We start from the raw sequence: 25,059 nt of genomic DNA on the forward strand, positions 1-25,059 counted from the left end.
AAATAAATAAATCCTTTTGCGTCAGGGCATAAATTAAATGTTATTGAATGTAAGTTATTGTGCGTAGGACCAGGCCACCAAGCAGAAGATCAAGAGCACGTTGCTGAACTTTAACATGACGAATCTGAACCACTATGGCTTAACACAACCCCGGAGCCAGTCCCCATCTCATTGAATTTCACCCTGCCATGTGGACCAACACCATATTCATGTTTCTTTTATTTTTTTTAAGACAGTAAATAAATTGAACATAAACAAATAAATATATATTTATATTTGTTCATTTAATTTTAAAAATATTCATATTTAGTTCATGTTTATTAAAGAATTTTCTTTGTTTTTTCACATTTATTTATTTAAATAATAAGTTATTCATATTTGTTCAATTAAATTAAATAAATTTATTTATAAATATTAAATAAATATATTCACGAACATATATAAATAAATAATTTATAAACAATAAAAAAATTATAACTAAACAAATTACAAATTTTAAATGAATATAAACGAACCTAAACAAATATAAATGAACATTAAAATAAGATTTGAGTAAAGGATAAAATGTAATTTTATTTATATTATTATAAACGAATAACAAACAAATAACAATCGAACAATAAACAAACGAGTTTTAAATCAACTGTAAAAAAATTTATTAATGAACATAAATAAAAGAATAAATAATTATTTATGTTCAATTTATTTAATAAATAAATGCATAAATAATGTTTAAAATTATTTATTAAGTTTAATAAACAAACATAGAGAACAAAAACTAAATATGTTAACGAATGATTCGTCAAAAACTTTATTCTCTTACATCCTTAATTTTTTTAGAATCATATCTGAAAAATAAGAAAATAAATTATAAACAACAAGATTTAAATTATAATTTTGTTGAATATATTTTTTAAAGTGATTATATAAATTAAAATTAAAATTTTAGTCGCATTTATTTTGATGATTAAAATTTTAAGCAAAAAAAGAAAAAAGAGGGGAGTTTATTTTTTATAATTTTATTAATGATTGATTGGTGATTAAATTATACACTACACGAAATTAGAAACCTACCTTAATTTGGATAAACTCTAAATGAGTAAAATATATAATATTCATAAAAAATTTTTTTAGTAAAACAAGTTTCACAATTAATAATCTTGCTTGTCATTTGGATTTATTATTATAATTTTCATCCCAAACTTTGAATTATAAAGTAATGAATAATTAATAATATTGATTAGATTTGATAATTTCAAATATGATATAATGATATAATATAAAAATGATATGAATAAAAGATATAAAAATAACATAATTTAAAATTTTAACAAAAATTATAAATAAAATTAAAAAAATTATTTTATATGTTTATATTGATATAAATTATAATATATGATTTTTATATAAAATATAATATAATTATATAAATTATTAATATTTTATATAATATAAATATACGAATTATCATATGTAATATTAATTAGAGTAAACAAGAAAAGAATAATTCTAATAAAAAAAAAAACTCTGATCAAGGTGGAAGTTGCTAAATTATAAATGGAGAATTGAATATGAACGTTTGTTGATTCAAATAGTAAAAAATTTATTTTTTTTAAAATAAAATTTTGATTTTAAATTTTATAAATAAAAAATATAAACGTTAAGAAAATTTATTATTTTATAAAATTTGATTTGATTTGATTATAAATTAATCAAAATTTAAAATAATTATCAGATAAGAAAATCTAAGAAAAAAAAAAAATGGATGACCGAATGCAAATGCCATGTCGGTGGGTGGGCATTCATACTCTGACCATTTTGCCTTACAGGGAGTGTTGGAGAAACGTTAACTTCATAAACACTCCAACCTGCTCTTTTTCTAACCCAGACAAATGACACTGACTTATAGTAAATGTTTGTAATGGCATTATGTCTAAGTATAAATAAAAAAAATTAACAGAAGAGGTTTCATAATTCATAGGCTTAATTATAAAATAATTATTGAATTAAAATTAAATAATAATTTAAGTCATTATTTTAATTAAACTTTCAAATATTTAATTTCATCCAATCTAATAAAAGACAAAATTTGGTTGATGATGAACACCTATAAATACTTAAAACTGGAAATAAGGCAATAAAAATTATACAAACAATTAAAATTTAGGGTTTAAATGTAAATTATTCTTATAATTTTTTATTGATAAATAATTTATAAGTCTCAAAATTTTTTTAAAAATTCGTGAATTAACAATTTTTTTAAGCTTAAAGATAAAATAATCTCTTATTTATAAATTTTTTAAGAAATTGAAAAATAAATATTTAAAAATTTAATTAATTATAATAAAAAAATATTTAATTATTTAATTTTAGTTCATATAAAAAAAAATTATATATCTAAATGGACCAAAGGGGCAGCCAAGCAAAATATCATGAGAAAATAAAAATATCACTGTTTTCTTAACCCCAACCCTAACTTTTCTATCCTCCTCTCTCTGTCTTTTCTTTTTTTTCTCTTTCAGATACGAACATTGGTCCCTTCTTTTTTGCATCCCTCCATTACTCTACCTTAAAACCTCTGTTTGCTCTGTTTTTCTCTTGAAGAGAGAAAAACAAAAAAAACCCTATTCTTTTTATAGCGATAGGAAGAATCATAAACACTCTTTCTCAGTGAACAGAGGGCACAAAGAAAATGGGAAAGTACATGAAGAAATCTAAGATAGCAGGGGACATAGCAGTCATGGAAGTTTCTCATCAGTCAACCTTGGGTGCTCGTACCAGATATGCCAAGACCCTAGCTTTGCAAAGACTCCAAAAAACAAACCCTTCTCCTTCACCAGTCCGACTTGTCGCGTCAACCCCAGATGTCTCTTCCCTTTCTTATCTTCAGTTAAGGAGCCGTAGGCTGGAGAAGTTGCCTTCCCCTGTTTCGTGTGAAACCAAACAGAAACGGCAGGAGAAAGAGAGTAGTTGCAGAAAAGAGAAGAAGAATGGTGAGAACAAAAGTGAAGCGTGTTTTGGGAAAAACAGGGAAACGGTTGTGGGAATGGGGATTTGCTGTGAAGCGGAGGAGGCTTCTTTTGGAGAGAACAATTTGGATTTTGAACTCAGAGACCGGTACTTTTTTTTCCCTCCCGTGCTTTCTTTCTTTAGTTATTTTCCTCCAATTTTTTTTTTGTTGGCTTTTGGAGCTTTTCAGCATTGCATTGTTGATAAAATTAAAAAAAAAAAAATCTTTTGGGTCCTTTTTCTTATGCTCTTTGGGGCCTTTCATTTCTCTTTCATTGCCAGTCTTTGGCTAAAAGTGAGAGAAAAAATCATAGGTTTTGAGAGTTATGAAAATGTTTTAACTCTTCTGTCTATTCTGCTAGTTTACATAGGTTTTGAGAGTAGGCTGCTTCCTGGACTAAACTATTGCAAAAACTCATAAAAGAAATGTCACTGAAACAATATCTCTGAGTTTCTTCATGTTACCTGATCATGAAAGTAAAAAGTTGTTAGTACATCATCCATTTTCTTCCTAACAAACCTTTAACTTTTTGTGTGTGTGTGTTTTTTTTTTATTTTATTTCACTTTCTTGTGATGCATACAAGTCATTACATAAAAAGTTACTGAATGCTTGTGACTTTTGAGACTTTATTTTTAAATGAGAAATTGACAATGTTGCTGAAACAATGTTTTCCTCCTCAAAGTCATTATTGTTAGAACTTACATTTTCCCATATGGTAAAAGCTGCAATTTATATTAGTAAAATATAATGTTCATTCTCTGGTGTTGCTTTTGATTTATGAAAATAAAAATAATAAAAGATGCTTTAGATTTTGTTCGTCATATGATTAAATAGTTTTAGGTGCATGAAATTTTTAATAACTAGAAAAAAAATTAGGTTCTATATTGGAAATTGGGAAATACATTGTACCAAGAGGAAAAAAAAAAATCCAGATTGTTTGATCTTCGGAGTAAGAAATTTTTGTAATTTTAGGCTTTGTTTGTCCTTTTTCTGTTAATAATGAAGTGAAGAAAAAGGGGTGAAAGATAATATTTTAGTAATAATGGACAGCAATAACTGTTCTGCCTCATTTGTGTTTGCAATGATATATCATCTTCATGGGGGGTCTAGTTACAGACCCAAACATGAATATGGGATTCTCTGTGTTGGGTCTATCAGTAAGTGACAAAAGGTCCCAAATTTCTTGCTTCTTATGCATTTATTGCCTTGCTCCCTGACAAATTTAAGTTTGTCTCTTTCAAGTGCCTGTCCCTTCATTATGAGTTTTTCTCCCACTCTAATGGGAAGATTAATTTTGTTTTTGTTTATAATTAAGAGAGTTATTAATATCTAAAATGAGTTTTACTTTGCTTAGCAGAAACTTAAAGAAAAAAAGGAGGGTGTTGTGTTCACTTGTAGGGCAAGTTCTATGCATGAACAGAAGTGAATATTGTATGGTTTTTGACTTTAAAGCCTTTTTTCTTTTTCCAATGACTGTTAGTGTCAGAAATTTTCGTGCTTGTGTTGGTGTTTTATTATGATGTTATTTCATTCATATAGGTAATTTGTGGTACTTTTTTATGCAGGAGCACTAGAGAAAGCACACCTTGTAGCTTGATGAAGGATTCAGAAACCATTGCAACTCCTGGTTCGACCACAAGGCGGAGAAGCTCTCCTTCAACTCAACCAAGAGGGTGGAATGATGTGCAGAGATTCATCTCTACGACGCATGAAATAGAGGAATTTTTTGCTTGTGCGGAACAACAGCAGCAGCAACAGTTCATTGAGAAGTAAGCTTGTTTCATTCCTTTATATTATTTGATGTTTTCTGGCATGTATTTGCTTTGTTATTGTAATTTAGGATATTGGATGTTTTCATTTGGAATGACTTTAGACTTAAATAGATTGGTTAGCTGAGCAGGCAAGTCTTATTAATATGCTGGATTTTGCAGGTATAACTTTGATATTATGAACGATTTGCCTCTTCCAGGACGATATGAATGGGTGCAAGTGATACCATAATCGGAGCCCATTCAACTCTACTCCCTGAAACTTCCTGATTAATTTCATGCGCAAGCAGTGTGGTATAACATTCCCATTGCTCTTTTGAGTTAATGTAAAGATTGATTAAACCTTGGCTAAGATGTGTAATTTAAAGATCTGTAACATAACAGAGCTGATGAATTGCACTAACAAATTACATGCCTGAAATCCTTTGTTAAAAGGAAAAAGAAATAATCTGTTAGGAGTACATCATGTTTCTAGGTTTTCTTTTCCAGTCTTTTCTCCATGTAGTTTCACTTTTGTCTATACTTGGGTAGGGATGAACATGGATGATCTCTGGAAATAAATATAAGTCATTGTCATTTTAATACCTTGTCTTTTCCCATGTTTTTGTACCTTTCAATAATATCTGTGAGATAAAACAGCATTACTTACCTGCAATTTGGATTTAAGTTTGGCTGCTGGAGATCACAAGATGTTCTTGGGAAAAAAAAATCAAAATGTCTTTTCTCCTTCAATTTAATGTTTTCGAAGACAATTGTACAGGCAAGTTAGATTTGTAACCACAAACCAGTTTTGTAGTTTTAAATGGTTCAGTCCCAGACATGCTTTATTATCATTCCAAACATTATGGCCCAGAAAGAGATTTGAATTCCCTCTGCAACCCCTTTCTTTGATTTCCTTTATGCATGTTTAACAAGAAACTCACCCCTTTATGTTTGGACAAATGGGATTCAATTACAAATACCAGTAACCTGTAACCCTAGTGGGCCATTGAAGCAGTCAGGGATTGTTAAGTGGTAGATTGTATCTTACTGGAGGACTTCGGGTTCTCTGCTATTTCTGACAATATTGTTTGCCTTAACTTTTGTTTTTCCTCTCTTTGTGGTGAAGCATTAATTGAATGTACATGAATGCAGAAGACCTTTGTGTCACATGGGATACTGCACGGCTCTACAGAGTTTCTAGTGTTATGTGTTCAACCTTAGATTTGATGATGTTTCTCTTTTTTCCATTTCTATGCCTGTGAGTGAATGCAAATGCAATGCATCTATTCATTCATTACCCTGTGGAAGACTGGAATTTGCAAACTTCGTTAGGCTGGCAGGTCAACCAAATTTCATGCTTTTGTCTGTCCACTGTCCTGATTTTTTATTTCTTTTTGGCTGCACAAGACAATAAATTTAAGCAAATACTAGTTCTAATTTATTGCAATGTTTCTTCAAGGATGTCTTAAAAATATTTTAGACTCGCTTTAAATTCTATATGGATTGGGGTTAATATGAAAGTATACAATCATCAATTAATAATCAAAGAATTCAAATTTTAATTCAGTTAATTTATAAAATTATTTTAACAATATAACATCTAATAAGTTTAAAGTTTATGTAATTTTCTTCTTTCTATAAATTAAAATCTCTTTTAAACCAAAGAAATTATCATCAAAATATGTGTCTCAAAAGCTCAAAGATTACTATCTTGAATCCACAAAGACCAATTTGAAATCTGAATTATTGCTTAGAAATAATATACAAAAGGTTTCAAATTACAATTATTTGGTATTGACGCAGGCTTAAAGTAAGTGTCTTCAGTGATGCAACTTAGATTTGGCATTTATTGGTAGAAGAGATCTGGAAGATGTTAAAAATAGTAATTTGTGAGCATTTGATTCATAGCTCCTTTTTCATGAGCAATAAGCTAGCCAAACATGTCAACGCAGTCAAAAATTTCCAAATGATCTTGGCTGTGCCGATTTTCGCTAATGAGGGAAATATTTATTTTATCCTTTGAAACTAAAAATGCTCCTAACATTAAGTATTCAAATTAGCAGTGTTTAAGAAATCAGAAAATCCCCACCATAGACTCCATGGCAGGGAACAGTAATGTTCCTATTCCTATGAATAAGCCATCTTGCTGCAGATTATTTCATGGTTTTACAGGTACAAGATCAACATGGGCAGCGAACCGAGGTTTTTTCTTTTGTTCTTTCTTCTATTATCTGCTAAAAAGCAAAAGGCTTTTCTTTTTTCCTTTTTGCAGCTGAGAGGAAAAGTGCGTGGCAGACATACTCCATCTCTTGTAATTAAAATAAAGAAGACAAATGTTACTTAGGGACCAAAAAGGGAAACCAATAACGAATCACTGCTAACTTGCTTCGTGTAAACATATATATATATATCAAAATCATAATGAGTTAATAACAGTGCCAACAAGGAACAAATGCTGCAACCATTTTGATTTACAATTCAAATGTCTTACTTAAGATCTTAGTTTGCAATCAAATATGCTCCTAACAAAATATGCTGTATTCGGCTTATGCTTTTGTCTTCATTGGGGCATTGTTTTTCAACAAAGATATAGTAAATCATTTACAGTAATACTAATTTCACCACTCATATCTTTTCAGTTAAAGGGTGAGGAAGATGGACTGAGGAGGAAGAATTGATGTGTTTTTGCTATTTCTGCCTGTCTGCCATTATTCACATTCGTAGAGCTAAAACAAAACACGACAACACAGTTATACGAGGAAGAAATAACATTCCTTTTTGGCAAATTGGTCAAAAACCAGCGAAGGAACATGGTTATATCCCCATTCAGTTTCTCGTTACCATAGCATACCAGATATATGTCTACATAAAGTGTTAAAGAGTGCTAAAACACTACTAGAACTAATATGTATCAATGATCAATCTAATTCATCCTCAACCAGCCTCCTCCGGGTAGATATATGGTGAAACGTCCCAGTCATAGCTCCTCCAGGCCAGCAAGAGAGAGCTCCACATCGAGTCTGGCTTGGTTTTTCAATGTAGTCTCATGGTAAAGCTTGCACTTGCTTTCATCCCCAGTAGTCTCCATGTAAAAGCCTCCGAGATTATATCCTGAATGACCAAGGATGTTGCCAATGGGCCTCGATTTCTTGTGTGTCGGGTGATATACTAGCATTAGAATTGAGTGCAATTATACATCATCACCAAACCACCAAGAACACCAACAAAAAAAAACATGCTGGGAACATTACCAAACTTCTTCCAAGTGACCATGTTGTCACTTCATGTCCTTTAGGAACAGTCACAAGAGGATCTAGAAGCCATGTGACTATTCCCTCTGCTTCCATTTTTCTGACGTATCCATCTAGGTCACGCAGCAAAGGACGACTCAATTTGATTATTATCAGTAAGTTCCCCCTCCCTTGCTACGGATTGTTTACTTTGCATATACTTATAATATGAACTATATCTGGAGCTTGAGTCAACTGCTAAGATAGCGAACGAAGCATGGTTCAAACTTAGTTGCAAATGTTCCATATAATTATCATTAGTGGATGAAAGAGCCGTATCTTTGTCTAAACAAAAGCACATTTGGCACTGCATTAGCAATCATTGTTCAAACAGAAAGCAACTAGAAATGAAACCGGCTAGAAAACATTGTGAACTTTATAGTCGGTTTTCCAAATGAAAACATAATTCAATCAGATTTATCCTAATTCCTGACAATTATGCATGGTACAGAACTTGAATATGATATATTATATTTCAGTCAAAACATTTGTATCATTAAACTAAAAGATTTAATATTTTCAAGGATGAATTCAGTTTATTAGAAAGCAACCAACTATGATATATTGCATAGCTTGAATTGAGATAGATGAAAATGCCATAATGGTACCTTTAGAGCTTTTGGGTTTTGGGCATGCTGTAGATATTCAAATTCAGAGCTTTCCTCATCCACAAACAGCAAGTGAGAAAACCATAGTACAGTTACAATGTGTACTTCTATAGGGTATTGGAGTATGAAAATTCTCATTCCCATGTCCACAGTACTGAAGGAATCACATTCCTCAGAAGTTCAGGATCAAGTTACACAAACGAAGTAAGAAATCCAGGACCATCATTGGTGCCAAAAAGTTAACATCCTTGCATTGTGCTCTCAATATCAGACAATATAAATGCAACATCTCGCCTTCTTTTATCTCCACATGACATCAATCAGTTTACCAGTACTGAGCTTAGCCAGCTCTTAGGACAAGAAAAGTGACAAATATGTTAAGAGTTTCTAGTTTATGCTTTCAGCCATGAAAAACAATAAACAAATTGAATGAGTTGATGTGGGAGAGCTTTTCAATTTTCATAAGATTTTTTGTTTATGCTAAACAAAAAAAAAATATATATATATATATATATATATCTGCCAAAAGTTTGACTGATAAGCTATTATATCCGCCAATAAAAGATTTCACTGAAACCTTGTTTCTACTCTGCATTCTGCTTCTCTTTATACCACATAAATTAGACACTAAATTGTAAGGTGATCTAACATATGTACCAAGAGCAAAAGACAGTTCTTTATACCAAAAAAGTTTTGAGTTTCAAGACACCAAACCATGTACTGCTTAAAGAACTTGGACTGAAAGAAACAAATTAATCTTTAATTTGCCAAGTTACATAATGATGGCCACTCTACATTAAAGAAAAAGACCCTAATTAGTAAATTTCCTCCCAACTATATGTATAAATATAAGTGATTTATTTTACTTTCATCTAAGATATCGTTCTTTTTTAGTAGAGTTATGTTGATAACTAACCAATGGATCCACCAAAATTCCAACTCATAATTTGCTTTGCTTCATGGCTAGATTCATATGGAAGTTTATTGAAGACCTCTTCACAATATCCAGAGATCATTGCTGCCATAGCTTTTGTAGGATCAATTCCCCTTTGTTGAAAGTAAAATATCTTATCTTCACCAATTTTGGAGGTTTTGGCTTCATGTTCAACACGAGCCGATGGGTTTTTCACCTGCCACAAAATGAAAAAACATGAAATGCTATGTTGTGTAAAAAGGACTAATAAATACATCATCAATAAGAATATATGGTAATGTTGGATAAAAAAATAGAAATCATTTACCTCAATGTAAGGATAGGTGTTGGCAGCAGCATTGTCACCAATAAGCAATGAGTCACATTGTGAGGAGTTTTGAGCCTTGTTAGCCTTGGACAAAACTTGAACAAGCCCCCTATAACAATTCTTTGAATTTCCAGCTGAAATGCCTTTTGAAATAATCCTACTTCTTGTGTTTTTTCCCTTGTGAATCATCTTTGATCCTGTGTCTGCCTGTTGATAACCATTCGTTAGTGCAACAGAATAAAATTCACCTACTGATTCATCACCCTCTAAAACAACACTTGGGTACTTCCATGTGATGGCTGACCCTGTCTCCACTTGTGTCCAAGAAATCTTTGAGCGAGCCCCAGCACAAACTCCCCTTTTTGTAACAAAGTTATAAATCCCTCCCTCGCCTTTCGAATTACCAGCATACCAATTTTGTACTGTGGAGTACTTAATCTCAGCATCTTCAGCACAATACAACTCAACTACTGCAGCATGAAGTTGGTTTTTCCTAGATTCTGGAGCTGTACATGCCTCCACGTATTCTACAACACTTCTATCATCAACAATGATAAGGGTCCTCTCAAATTGACCAGTTTCAAGGGCATTAATCCGAAAATAGGAGTTGAGTGGTATAGGGCACTTTGTGTCTTTAGGTATGTAACAGAAAGATCCATCAGAAAAGACTGCAGAGTTTAAAGCTGCATAATAGTTATCACCAGAAGGAACTACTTTCCCTAGATACTTCCTGAGTAAATTCGGGTACCTGTTGATTGCCTCTGAAATTGGACAAAAAATCACCCCAGTTTCTTGTAATGCTTGATTGCGAGTTGTGGCAATGGAAACACTATCTAAGATGACATCAAAAGCCCCTTCATGGTTCTTGTCATTCAAAGGGACACCAAGTCTATCAAAATCTCTAAGCAAACGGTCTTGCTGTTGTGTGTCAGCAGTTTTCATGAACTTGGGTTCTGAATAGTAACATACGTCTTGTAAATCAATAAGAGGGTATTGATTATCAGACCACTTAGGCTCCTTCAAACTGAGGAATTTGCGAAAAGAAGATAACCTAAACTCAAGCATCCAAAGTGGTTCTTTCTTCATTGAAGAAATCAATCTAATTGTTTCCTCTGAAAGTCCTTTAGGTATTGAAAAGGACTCAATGTTAGACACAAAACCCCACTTATAATCACGTTGATTTTTTAAGAATTCTTGAGCTTCACAACAACCAGCAACAGCATCTGGTTTTGCACAAAGAAAAAACCTAGACTTGCTTGGATTTGACAACTTTTTTAAGGTTACAAGTTTCGGGTGAGATTGCAGCTTCAATGGCTTTGTAGGTTCTGAAGGTGAATGGGTGTAGTACCGTGAACCATAGATGACACCCAAGTGAGAAGCCATTGCAATGCAAAGTGATTCAAAAAGACAAGAAATTACAGCAACGTTCTACCAACCCTGAAAACGCTGAAACAAAAAGATTTTCTAAGTTAATAGTTCTAACAAGAAAAGCAATATTGGACAAATAAATAACAATGATCTCAAAGATATCAACAGCACTTGTAGGATTAGGTTTAGACTATGTCTTGTTCTTCGTTGACAAAATTTACCTTGCTATGTGTTTGGGTGACCAAGCATGCATGGAATCGTTTATTTCTTCCTGCTAATATAATAAGACCATCATTCTTAGAGTTGGAATCCTACTTTATTTATGATTCTATAATTCTCATCTTATAGTTAAAATGTAAAAGATAAAAACAAGATAAAAGAATAAGGTGTATCCAAATCTACTATGTTATGCCTCGAGATTGAGATATAACACGATTATATTATTTGAAAATAAAATCTTAAAGCAATATGAAGCCTAATATATAATCATAAAAAAATCCTCAAATAAAATAAAGTTCTAAAAAAGTTTTAATATTTGTAAAATAACAAAATAATAAGTTTTCAAATCGTCAATGTCGAGTTTTACAGCTAAAAAAAACAATACTTCATAAAATTATATTTACTAAGCAATTCTTCAATGCTCAGATTCTTTTAGCTCTTCACAATACTAATTATACTTATCATTCATATCATTTGTAAAAGACAAGAAAATAAAAAATGAGCAAACCACAGTTCAGCAAGTATAAGCTCACACACCTTACTGGATCAAACATCATTTTCATACGAACTATATAGATCATTCTAAGACATTCATCAAATCATAATGTCAAAAACAATTCAAAGATCATCATTTTATCAAACATTTTATAAATTTATAAATAAATATAAAATATATTAATTCATAAATTATTTCAAATATGCTGTCATTCAATATTGTAATTAAACCAAATCATAGATCAATTTATAAAAATCATCACAAATCATCATAAATCATTAGTTTATTATTAGTTATGTCACTGTTATAACCCGTGATATTAGCCGTATTGACAATTTTATCCTCATGATTATTGCTAATTATTATAACCCGCTAGCTAGCGCTTTACGCTAATTATTATAACCCATTAGTAGGGTCATATAATTATGTCTATGCTAACTATTATTACCCATTAGCTAGGGCTGTAAAACTAGTTCTGATGTCAATGATCCAACTTCCGAGGAATATAAAAATGTAGCTAATATAAAATCATTCTTTAAACATAAATTATTTTCTCATTTCATTCATAAGTATGATCCATCGTTTATATAGAGAAATACTAAATAATCTTATGCTTGATCTTATTTTCATAAATCGAAAATAATGAAATAAAACATTCATTTTATTTAGAAACATATATATATATATATTTAAAAAGAAGCAGAGTGTGTGAGATTTTATTTTATTTTTTTTATTTTACCACTTAATTTTTTTTTCAAAATAATTAATGGCCTATTCAAGATAATTTCAATATAACAGAAATTAATCAACCCATTTCAAGACCAATGATACCAAAAACAATTAAGTTAAACAAATGTTAACTCAACTAATTAATATTGACAGCCTCAACTCCTTTCACTAAAACAACTATATCTCAAGATATTCAATTCGGAATTAAGATCTTTTTAATGTGTTAGAAACTAGACTCAATAAGCTTTCTAACCATATATGGCCCATCTCATGATTCTTTGTAGATTAATTATAATAATTTTTGCAATCCACGTCATATGTTGTTGCCAGACAGCATGTATACATTCTAATAAAAATTACACACTTATTCATGGAAAACTCCAAATTCAATACCGCTTATTTCGTTAAAAAGTAGACTCAATAAGCTTTCCAAAAATATATGGCTTAATATGTAATTCCTTCTATAAAAATTAAGAAAAATTTCGTACTTTCTCTTTGCTGCTGCTACTAGGCAGTCTGCACATCTTTAAGTAAAAATTAAACTACTTTTCATAAAAAACTCGAAATTGACTTCTGTTTATTTCATTAGAAAGTAAATTCACCAAGTTTTCCAACGATATATAATAATCATGGCAAGATTTTATCTTTTAATACAGAATATTATTTTAATCAATCACTGCAAACACTAGGGTTTATACAAAACAGAAATTTTCCTTTCTAACCCCATCAAATTTATGTTTCATATGTTTACAATAATAAAATCATATTACTAAACTTTCTCCACACTTTATTATACTCTAATTAAAGTCTAAATGATTTACCCAAACTAATCTTAAAAGATGAATAATGGATTTCCTAAAATTTTAGGGTTTCTCAATTATAAGTTAAACATCAAGATTTAACAATCAATATTATTTCTCTAAAATTGAAGAAAATTATTTACTCATCTCTGAAAGATAATTCTCCTTGTAGATTTTGCTCTCAATCTTCACTTGAAATATTTTGAATTGTCCTTTCTGTATAAGAAAAAGAGAAAAATAAGCCCTTTTTTTTCTTGATGTCAAATAAGTGATAGATGCTAACCCTATTAAAAGTTTGGTTATTTATGAATAAGTCTAATGTATTTTTCATTATTTATTAAAAAGTACCTCCACTTATAAAAATACTTAAAATAATCTTCTTTTTTACGGGTATTACACATTATGGGTCACGATTCTAGTTCTGGATATCAATTTGGAGGTTATGGGTGGACTTAGCTTGATTCTAGTTTTTAGAGTGAAAAAAATTGATATAAGATTTCCCATATAAAAGCCACCTATAATGAAATTGGACATCTTAGAATCAATTTTCCTTTTTTTCTTTTGGGGAATAAAATTTAAACTTTAATTACTACTGTTCCATACCCCAAATCCTTGTAATATTTTGTTGAATTATATAGAGCCATTGATACTTACCTGAAAGTGTGTATGTTGATGTCTTCATTTTTTATATCTGATTTGTTTATTATTTGCATAAAACTAACATGCAATGAGTTACTCAAATTAGTTTATCTCATATTGAGAAAAGAAAAACTTGCTGCATGTCACATATATTTCTTGCTGGTTTAATGAACCAACATGATCATTGGTTCCCCAAAAGGGTACAATCTATTCCAGGAACAACCAAATTTAGATTTATTTATTATTCATTCATCTATAGTAATGATTGATTTCTACAACTTTCTAACTTTCTAAGGAATGCATGTTCAGGCTCATCAGGTGTTACTAGATGCAGACAGGAAGATTTTTCTAACATTTGGTAACTACTGTACATGGCTTAGGCGCTGTTGTCATTGATTTCTTCTAATGCACTTCGGCAGCGTCTCCTGTTGAAGCTGACCTGCAAATGGAGTCTTATCAATTATTAAATATGAAGGAAACATGACAGTGGACAAGAGATGCTGAGAGCAAATATATTTTTTTCAGAGTTGATCACAAAATTCATGGAAGGAATAGGGTCATTCCTTACTATTTTTACGCTTAATAAACGGGTTTACATCTGGGAAAACTATGGCCAGTTTTGTTTTACTTTCTACACTATGTGAACTCAGTGGACATTAACTCACTTGAGTTGTCCACTTTCCATGCAGACATGGTACTCTGAATTTTCAAAGATTCTGCATCAACACTAATAATCACTTTGTTCTTTTTATTGGAGTAAAAAGCAGCTCCTGTTTCCTCACTTTCAGGAATCACAAATGGAAATTTACTGTAAGAAAAACAGCATAAAGCTGTTATTGACCAGAAGATAGCTAAACAAGCAAGGAGACAATAATTATAAACAGCCAAATTGAAATGTGACACACCTTAGAAGATGAAGCTGACGGAGGTAAAGAAGTCAATCAAACACGCTCCTCTAGCTGCTGAAATTCTCGAAGCTGGTTCACCAGCTCCTCAATGTGTTTCAATAGGGAATCTACCCTTTACGTCTGATCTGCATAGAAAGTCTACTTCTCTTTTTCTCCTGGCACTATTCGTAACCTGTTTCTAAGGTGTTCAATTTCAGTGTCAATCTCCAACCTCTCATTACTGACTGCAGAAGAACTATTCCCCAAGTCATATAGCATGGTTTTGTGATCTGAAGCAGAAAAAGTTGGCAGGTTGTTTCTTTTCTATTCTCCTCCTTTGGAATGTCTATTTTATCATCAAGAACATGGACATCACAAATAGCTGGTTCCGTATCAAGTGTGGAATCATGCTGATTGCGGCCTAGCGGCTTCCTGATTTCTGCATTTCTCTCGAGCCCTTCTGCACATAAAGAAGTTTTCTCAAAGGCAGTGAAATTTTGGGCAGTTTTGGTTGCTATTGCTTGGCATACTATGGAATCATCATCTTGTCCTTCTCGTTTCCCTGCTAAATTAACAGCCGCAGTATGACTTTGTTTCCAGGGTGATGAAGTCTCATTTTTTGAAGGCCAACATTTTTGCTCGTCTCCTAGAGTATTCATCTGCCTGTAAGCTTCAACTTCTTTCTCCAAAAGGTGATTCTCCTTCTCCCTCCTAACAAGGATCTCTTTTAGAATGATCATCTCTTCTTCATCATAAGCAAATTTTTCTCCTATCATCCTTTGATATTGCCTTGCTTCCATTTCTATTGATGCATTATCCTCTTGCAGACGCAAAATCATTGCCATGGCTCCATCAGCAGCAGAAGCAGCAGCAGCACTTTCTTTCTCCAACTCCAGGTATAGAGCAGCAAGTGTAGCTTTTTCTTCTTCAAGAGCTTGTTCCAACATGTTGATCGGATTTGCTTCATCTCCGGTAATCCCTAACTTTTCATTAGTGTTACAAGTGAATTTTCTTATAAAACTTGAACCTTTTTCCTCACCATTGCTGAATTCACTAATTTCACTTCTTGTTTCACCACCATTAAAATAAGAGGAACATGAAACACCTGCAACACCTGATGGGAAATTACCAGACACCAATACAGGAGAGGATTTTCCATAGCCAAAAGCAGATCTCTTACGTCGTTGAATTCCAGACTTCTGCTTCTGATCTATAATTTTCTTTCCCTTTGCATCATATCCACTCTCTTTATCCAGCATAGTTTGCAATCTTAAAACCTGAAGGTGAACTAGAACATTCTTCATCCTCCAATTCAATTACCCCATTGCCAAATTTTCCATCTGTAATGAACTTGGCATTCCAATTCCACTCTTGATCGTTGAACCAAACTAAGTTAAAAGGGAACCTATTCAAAGCCAGCTTTGGAACAGAATAAATCTTTCTTGTTGGCCATTGAATGAGCAGATTATGCCAGCACAGTTTGCTATTTTGGTACCCAAAAAACCCAGAACAAGGACACGGCAAGAGAAATCCAAAAACATGATAAAATTTCCGAGCAAAAAACCCCAAGGTTGATCCTCATAGAAGGAAATAAGCCACGGCAAGGTCAAGAAAGGCTCTAATAAGACCAATTAAGGTCCATGAAGGAATTGTACGGGAAACCATTAAAATTTGAAGAGTTGAAGATCCCCAGAGAAATGAAATTCTGGTTAAAACCCAAAAAAAAAAAAGTTCTGCAGTAATTTCGTGCCAAGAAGTAGCCCTGGAAAAACAACCCACCATGAGAAAAACAAAGACGACACGGAATTCTAGTCAGCTTCATGAACAGCACATGAAGAATAGGAAAAGTAAAATAGTGAAGTCCAAAAACACAATCAATTCTTAGGATCAAAAAAAGTAGCGTAGTTTCCAGGAAAAGTGAGTAAAAACCTGGATTTTTACAGGGAATTGAGTTGATCAGTTACGGAGGTGAAGTGGTAACTCATGCGTTCAGGAAACAGCAAGAGAAGTTGGGTCCCAGAATCTCAACGCTAAGAAAGCCAGGAGAACAAACAAAGCTCGGAGAAACTTCATGGCGTCAGACAAGAATGAAAGGGCCGTCAGTTTCCAAGTTTTTAGAATAACGGTATTGGGAAAGTGGCTGACTATATCACATCTATTGAGGATTTGCCTCATGTATGAACAAACTTACCGCTGTCAACTCCATTTTGCTTGTCTTTTTGATATACTCCGGTGTAAAGACCAACCGTGTCGTTTAAACTACGTCAACGTTTTGTTCAATTTTAGACTCATATGCATTGTAAGAACTATAGCCCCGTTCGTATACAAACGAAATCACGGTGCGATTAGGTCATTTTTTTTTTACCAACGGTTTTGGATGCAATCAGACTTTTAATGGGGATCGGTCGTCATTCAAAACCGTGCCTACCGCATGAAGAAGTCCTTGCAGTTGAAGGAAGGGCAGTACCACTGTCTTCAGGAAGGGCAGTAGAACACTTAGAACACTTCAAATTCTGAACTGTACATTTTAACTATTAGTGGATTTGCTTGAAGTTCTGGAGGTTCAGATGAATTATGCTTAGAGCATAAGATGCAAGCTCTTCATAAGTTTCCAGGAAGGACTTCTTGACTATGGAAACCTTGTTTCATGGACAACTGGAGAAGATTGATGCAGATAAATAGGTGTTAGAGTGTGACAATCAAACTAGCCACGTCAGCCTGCTTGATCTCTCTCCTATATTCTCATACTTGGTCTTGATAGCATTAGCTGGACTCCAATCGATAGTGAAATGAGCTCTTCCTTGCTTGACTTAAGGAATTTGAAATACTTGGATCTTAGCCAGAAATTGATAATAAAGACGACTTATAAACTGCCTAGAGGCTAAGACCAAAATCCAAAATCCAAAATCGAAAGCAATTGCAATGGTTTTCTAATGCCATGTATCGACTCCACACCAAGATCAATGGTCACAACATATAAAATTCCAAAACAATAGCAATACTAAGAATGTTAATGCATTGACTAGTGATAGTAATATATCTGAAATATATTGAAAGTATCCTAAAGCCAAAAATAAGAAAACAGGGCAACTCAAGTTTCTACAAATACCCAGCCTCCACATCTCCAGCAGAATAAAACAGTCAAATCCATACAGATAACCTTAACAAAATTGTAAGAAACTCAGAACTTAACAGGGGCAAGGCTGTCTAGTTGAGAGCCACGTTTCTCCTCCGCAGTCTTCTCAGCTTTTATCCTAAGCTTGTTCAGCTGCTTCTTCCTCTCATATGCAACTTAAGCCCTCTCCTTCCTCTTCTTCTCCAGCTCCTGAAGTCCACAGCATAGTTAGAAACAAAATTTTAGCTTAATTATCATCTATTAATTTCAAATCTTCAAGGTTAAAGAGAATGACTCAAGCAAAATTTCAAGAGACAACCCATAATACATAAATAAAGGCACTTGACATAATACATATCGACAATATGATTCGCATAAGGTTGCCTTGTAATGCAAGACTTGCATATTTCTTATAATTAACAAAAATAACAAAAGGGTGATTAAATCAAAACCAAATCAAATTCCTCAAAAGGTAAAGTAGTTTTCCTTGATGCAAGTAAAATCGATTGATCAAGTGTTATCCTCAACCCTAAGTTAAATAATGCTTGTCTAAATATATGGATTGAAAGACAGAATAGCAAAGCGATAAGATGAAACTCACCCTGATGGTGTCGTAATGGTTCCATCCAACCTCAGATGATAAGTGGCCCAACAAGCAGTACTTGTGACCCTTCTGTAGCCTCAAGACACTAATTACATTTTTAAAACGTAGCAAAAAAACATTTAGAACAAAAATTAGAGGATTTCATTACAATAAAAATCAAGACAGTAAAGAAACCTACTTAAGAGCATCAGGGATGACCATCCTCTTCATCTTATCATATGGGGTAGGAACACCCTCTTAAGCCTTCAAACAAGCAAGGGCAACGGCTCCACTCATAGTCTTATATGGTATTATTCTGCAAATGTCATTGATGCGTTTGGGTTCAGTTATAGAAACGAAACAAGACATAAATCATGGCAAACCGATTTCACTTAAGGTCCGGATATTCCAAAATCTGTTAAAATAAAGCCAAACCGAAAAAAACAAATAAAAGACAAACTAACCCATCGTGGCGGGGGAACGGAAATGGATGGGACCGTGAGAAGGCTTGGTGTTCATGCGTTTGCGGAGGAATCTCATGTACTTCATCTTCTGGCGAACGAGTCCGCCTGACATGCAGATTTCCTCGCATCTGACTACGTCTACTTTCTGGCCGTTGAGCAGCTCCTTGGCCACGATTGAAGCCAACCGTCCCAGCAAGTGGTGGCGGGCATCCACCACCTCTTACTTCGCGCATACCCCCGATCCGCTCACCATTGTTTTGAACTTTTTGAGCTTCCCCTCTGCCAGTCTCTCGTGAGAGCCGCTAAGAGGAGAAAAAGATGGCTTATATATGAACCACAGTTTAAGTTGATAGGGCTCTAGTGTGATTCACTTTACGTGGGCCTTTAATTGCGAGGATGCAGCCCAAAAGATAATAGATTAAAAAATTGTAGGCCCAAAAAATTTTAGTATGAAGAAAATAAAATATTTAAATATAATGTAATTTTTAGAATATTTGATATTTATAAAATAATCATAATTAAAATTATTTTCATGTCAATTAATAATTTTAACGGTTATTAAAATTAATTAAAAATATATTAATAAATTATTTTTATAAATATTTTAATTTATTTAATATTTTAAAATCTTAAAAAGTTTATTTATTCAAAATATTGACATATATTATTTTATATTAAAATTAATTATAGATTTATTTATGTACTTATTTAAAAATTTTATTATTTTTTTTATTATACAATTATATAAATTTATTTATTACTTTAAATAAATAAATAATTAAAAATATTTAAATAAAAAAAATCAAGAAGAGGTAAAATCGAGAAGGGTATATATTCACTTAGTGTAGATTTTATATTTTTATTTTTTTATTACAATTAAATTTATAATTAATTTAATCAAAGTAATATTTATAATTTTAACTATTTGAATAAAAATAAAAAATATATATATAACTTGCCCTAAATCCCCATTCCTCACAATGAAAGCATGGTTTTCTACTAAATCCTTTAAAAATCAAACCAACCAAATCCCAACCAATCCCATGCTTCATTTGCCATCTCGAAGTCTAACCAACATAAGACAGGTGATTGATGACACAAATCACCCTCAGTCTCTGCTTTTCACCAACCTCATAGTCAATCGATTTCTCTTCTATTGACCTTACTAACTAAAAACCACTCTCTCTTATTTTCTTTATTATTATAATATTGTTTTTGTCAAAAACCAAACAAACTCAACCCGTGGGTTATGGCAAGTGGCAACCACAAGACAGCAATAATAAACGTAAGTGTAGTTTGATCAATTTTGCTCTTCTTCCACAATCAAGCAAAAAATATATATATATATCTTAAGAGTATTTAAAAATTTCATTTGATATTTTGAAGAGGCTCTATCGTCGAAAAAATATTTAATTATTTTTTTGTTAAAAATATATCTAATTATTTCATTATTTGGGCCAAATTAAAAATATTTTCTCTTTTTATATTTCTAATTTTTTCACCGTTTGAGCTTATTTAAAAAAATTTTTTTATTATTTTCTTGGAAAGAAAATAATATGACAATTATTTTTATTGAAATTTCATCTAAATTATTTCATCATTTGAGATAAATTTAGAAAAAAAATTTTCACCTAAAGATTTCTTAAAAATTTACCATTTTAAAGTTTTAATAATCTCATCTTTGGATAATTATAAAATATTTTCAACTTAAATTTTTATTTAAAAAAGAATACGATTACTTGTATTGAAATTTCATTTAAATTATTCCATCATTTGGACCAAATTTAGAAGAAATTATTCACCTAGAGATTTCTTAGAAAATTTACCATTTAAAATTTTTAAGAATCTCATCCTTAGGTAATTTGTATTTAATTTCAAAAATTTTATTTTTTTTATGTTTTTTTTACTTTTTTGTTTGAAAATAAACATTAATTATTGTTATTGAAACTTTATCTAAATTATTCCACCATTTGGGACAAATTTAGATAAAATTTATCACCTAGAAATTTTATAAAAATTTTTCACCTAGAAATTTTGTAAAAATTTACTATTTGAAATTTCTATAAATTCCATCATTAGATAATTAATATTTATTTTCGAAATTTATTATTTTTCTTTTTATTTTTTTTTAAATTTAATCATGCAAAAATACCAAAAATAAACATAAAAATAAAATAAAATAAATCAATAAAATACTAAAAAAACCTTTAAAAAAAACCAAAAAATGACTTGGCTTGTAGTTGAAGCAGCTCGGCTTGAAGCATAAAAAGCGGCTTGAAGGTGCGACTTAGGAGACACGACTCAGCTTCAAGAATTGACTGGTAAATGGGTCAGAAGTGGGTTGGCACTCGAGACACGTCACCCAAATGGAGAACGTGCAGATCATGAGTCTTCTTAAAAACCAAAATAGCATTGTTTTGATGAGGCTATAAAAAGCTAAGTTTCAGCTCTTCCCCTCATATTTCTTCTTCCCCTTCTCTCTTTTCCCATTTTTTTCTCTCATTTTCTCTCTAACCAGATGAACTTCGATTGAACTTCAACCAGATTCTGAAAAAAATTATCATAATCTGGGTTAAGTCACCAGACGATCGTCGAAAAATTCAACGCTTATCGAAATCTTCATTAGATTCTAAAAAACCTTGCTAAAAAATTCAACCGAAGCTAAAAAATTTTGCTAAAATTTAAAAATTTTTCAAACAATTTCCAAAAATTTTTTTATAAAAAAAAATCCCAAAAATTTTGTTTACTTCCTACTTTTCTCTGTTTTTTTATTTCTACTCTTTGACATTTCTGTTTCTCTTTAATTCGTGTAAGATATTTTTTGTGCTTCCCCGTATGTTATGTTTAAGGCTGTATTTATAAAACCAGATAAGAAGAGTTTCTGATCAATTAAAAATTTCCCTTTAATTAGGTTTCCAAATTATCAGAAAACTTAGAAATTATTCTGGAGAGATTGAAACTAAATGTAAGTCTGCCTTTTTTCCCTTTTTTTTCTTTTACTAATATCTTGTTATCTTAAAATAAAATAAATAATAATGATAAAAAATTAAAATAAAAACAAGAATAAAAATAAAATAAAATAACAAAGAGTTAGGCCTATCTACTTGGACCCAATTGAAATGGGTCCAATTGGCTTAGGCTCGAACCCTATTGAACTAGGCCTAATGGGCATGAACCCGGACCAATTAGGGTATTTACAAACATGAAGCAAACTTCTTTACATATGCTAGTTCATATGATAAATCTGTTTTATAGTATAAAATGATTGGACATTTCAACTACAATGCATTAAATTTCATGTATAAAAATGATCTTGTATTAAACATGCCTACTGTTGAAGTTAGTGATAATGTGTGTGAAGTCTGTCAGCTAGAAAAATAAAGTAAGTTGACATTTGCAATTAACAAAGCATGAAGGGCAATTGAAAAACTACAACTTATTTATACTGATGTTTGTGCTCTTATGAAAACCTTGTCCTTGAATGGTAGTAGATATTTCATTGCTTTTATAGATGATTTTACCAGAATATGTTGGATTTATTTCATGAAACAAAAGTCTAAAGTTACAGATATATTTTAGAAGTTCAAGGCTTGGATTGAGAATCATAATACTTGCAAAATCAAGATCATAAGGTCAGACAATAGTACTTAATACACATTTGATAGATTTAATAACTTTGTGAAGTTGTAGGAATTAAACTTCAACTTACAACAACTTACACTCCACAACAAAATGGAGTCAGTGAAAGAAAGAATAGAATAGTCATAAAGATGGCAAGATGCATGCTATTTGAGAAAAATCTTCCCAAGAAGTTTTGGGTAGAGGTAGTCAATATCTCTGTTTATTTGCTTAATAGGTTGCCCACAAAAGCTTTGAAGGAAAAAACTTTGTTTGAAGCTTGGTATGGAAGCAAATCATCAGTACAGCATTTCAGAGTTTTTGGCAGTATCTGTTATATGTTTGTTCTTGATATCAAAAGGGATAAACTTGATTAAAAAGCAAAATTCTGTATTTTTCTAGGCTATAACAACATCACTAAATGCTATAGGACTTACAATCCACTTACAGGTAAGATGATTGTAAGTAAAATTGTGAGACATAATGAGCAAGTTGCTTGAAATTAAAAAAAGTCAAAGGGAAAATCAGTCAATCAAACTGTTGTAAACATGACAAGCTTTCAAAATAAAAAAGATTATATGTTTGAAAATGAAATCATTGATCATAAACCAGTGAGAAAAATTAGACCACTCAAAAATATTTATCAAAGATCAAATGTTGCCATTCTTAAACTTGCAAACTTTGAAAAAGCTATCAAATTTTTAGAATGAAGGAATGCCATGAAAGAGGAGATTCATATGATTGAGAAGAATCAAACTTGGATGCTTGTTGATAGACCAAACAACAAAAACATCATTGGTGTTAAATGGATTTTCAGAACAAAGTTGAATATAAATGGTTCCATCAACAAACATAATGCTAGATTGGTAGCTAAAGGCTACTCTTAATAGTATGGTGTTGATTTCTCATAAACATTTGCTCCAGTTGCAAGGTCGAACACCATAAGGTTGTTATTAGCCTTAGCAATTCAGAAAAGTTGGAAAATGTACCAACTCGATGTCAAATCTATTTTCTTAAGTCGTTATCTTGATGAGAAGATATATATTAAACAACCTGACAATTTTGTTGCTAAAAGAGATGAAGGCAAAGTTTATCTACTCAAGAAGGCTTTGTATGGATTAAACAAGCTTCAAAAGCTTGGAATTCCAAAATTGATGATCATTTGTTAAAGTTAGGATTTAATACATAAGCATTATCCATCGTTTATATAAAGAAACACAAAATAATCCAACACTTATCATAATCAAAGTCTAAATGATTTGCCCAAATTAATCTGAAAGGTGGATAATAGATTTCTTAAAATTTTAAGGTTTTTCAATTATAAGTTAAATCTCAATACTTAACAATCAACATTATTTTTTCAAAATTGAAATAAATTATTTACTTACCTTTGAAAGACAATTCTTCTTATAAATTTTGTTCTTACTTTTCACTTGAAATCATTTGATTTATTTTTCTATATAAGAAAAAGAGGAGAAATAAGCTCCTTTTTTTTTCTTGATCACTTGTTGGCTAAACAACTAGTAGATGTAACCCTATTAAAAGTTTGGTTATTTATCAATAGGTCTTATGTATTTATCATTTTTTATTAAAAAGTCTCATCACTTAAAAAAATACTTAAAATAGTCTTCTTTTTTTTTTTACACGTATTACACATTATGGGTCACAATTCTAGTTCTGGATATCAATTTGGAGCTTATAGGGGGGCTTGGCTTGATTCTTGTTTCTAGAGTGAAAAAAATCGACATAGGATTCCCCACATAAAAGCCGCCTATAATGAAATTGGACATCTCAGAATCAATTTTCTTTTTTTTTCTTTTGGGGGATAAAATTTGGACTTTAATTACTACTGCTCCATACCCCAAATCCCTGTAACATTTTCTTGGACTATATCGAGCCATTGATATTTACCTGAAAGTTTATATGCTGATGTTTTCATTTTTGATATCTGATCTGTTTGTTATTTGCATAAAACTAACATGTAATGAGTTACTCAGATTAGTTTATCTCATATTGAGAAAAGAAAAACATGCTGCATGTCACATATATTTCTTGTTGGTTTAATCTTGACAATGAACCAGCATGATCATTGGTTGCCCAAAAAAGTAGAATCTATTCCAGGAAAAACCAAATTTAGATAATTCTTCTGTCCATTTGACATTTATTTATTATTCATTCATCTATAGTCATGATTAATTTCTACAACTTTCTAACTTTCTAAGGAATGCATGTTCAGGCTC

The 25,059-nt window shown here is 31.4% G+C and overlaps 2 protein-coding genes and 2 pseudogenes across 7 annotated transcripts; 1 reads left to right on the top strand and 3 right to left on the bottom strand.

Annotated features, from left to right (window-relative positions):
* The first annotated feature begins 2,433 nt into the window (after positions 1-2,433).
* LOC111283880 (cyclin-dependent kinase inhibitor 3-like) lies at positions 2,434-5,364 on the top strand. The gene is made up of 3 exons (XM_022872521.2): positions 2,434-3,117; positions 4,577-4,780; positions 4,943-5,364. The coding sequence occupies exons 1-3, from the start codon at positions 2,693-2,695 to the stop codon at positions 5,010-5,012; spliced, it is 699 nt and encodes a 232-aa protein (XP_022728256.1). The 5' UTR covers positions 2,434-2,692; the 3' UTR covers positions 5,013-5,364.
* Positions 5,365-7,512: 2,148 nt separating this feature from the next.
* On the bottom strand, positions 7,513-14,593 carry LOC111284031 (iron-sulfur cluster assembly SufBD family protein ycf24-like). Of its 4 annotated transcripts, none has more exons than XR_016341059.1 (6): positions 14,524-14,593; positions 13,661-13,729; positions 9,902-11,347; positions 9,577-9,790; positions 8,661-9,010; positions 7,513-8,250 (listed from the first exon to the last, which is right to left on the bottom strand). XR_016341059.1 is itself a non-coding variant. In XM_089758700.1 (4 exons), exons 2-4 carry the CDS (start codon positions 11,282-11,284, stop codon positions 8,132-8,134), a joined length of 1,716 nt encoding a protein of 571 aa, XP_089614826.1. In that variant the 5' UTR covers positions 11,285-11,347; positions 11,491-11,703; the 3' UTR covers positions 7,513-8,131. The 4 variants fall into 4 exon arrangements, 1 of the variants encoding a protein (XP_089614826.1); XR_002689474.2 differs by having other exon boundaries at positions 7,513-8,337; XR_016341058.1 differs by lacking the exons at positions 13,661-13,729; positions 14,524-14,593 and adding an exon at positions 11,491-11,704 and having other exon boundaries at positions 7,513-8,247.
* LOC149519801 (uncharacterized) lies at positions 14,270-17,916 on the bottom strand (annotated as a pseudogene). Its single transcript, XR_016341060.1, has 3 exons — positions 16,969-17,916; positions 15,058-16,801; positions 14,270-14,591 (listed from the first exon to the last, which is right to left on the bottom strand). The product of XR_016341060.1 is annotated as an uncharacterized LOC149519801 (transcript).
* A 149-nt stretch (positions 17,917-18,065) lies between these two features.
* Positions 18,066-19,481, bottom strand: LOC111284032 (large ribosomal subunit protein uL13w-like; annotated as a pseudogene). Its single transcript, XR_016341061.1, has 4 exons — positions 19,198-19,481; positions 18,937-19,053; positions 18,756-18,843; positions 18,066-18,364 (listed from the first exon to the last, which is right to left on the bottom strand). The product of XR_016341061.1 is annotated as a large ribosomal subunit protein uL13w-like (transcript).
* Positions 19,482-25,059: the final 5,578 nt, after the last annotated feature.

This window comes from Durio zibethinus, chromosome 3, assembly GCF_047325235.1.
Source record: "Durio zibethinus cultivar Kanyao isolate XHJ-2024 chromosome 3, ASM4732523v1, whole genome shotgun sequence".
NCBI classification, from domain to species: Eukaryota; Viridiplantae; Streptophyta; class Magnoliopsida; order Malvales; family Malvaceae; genus Durio; species Durio zibethinus.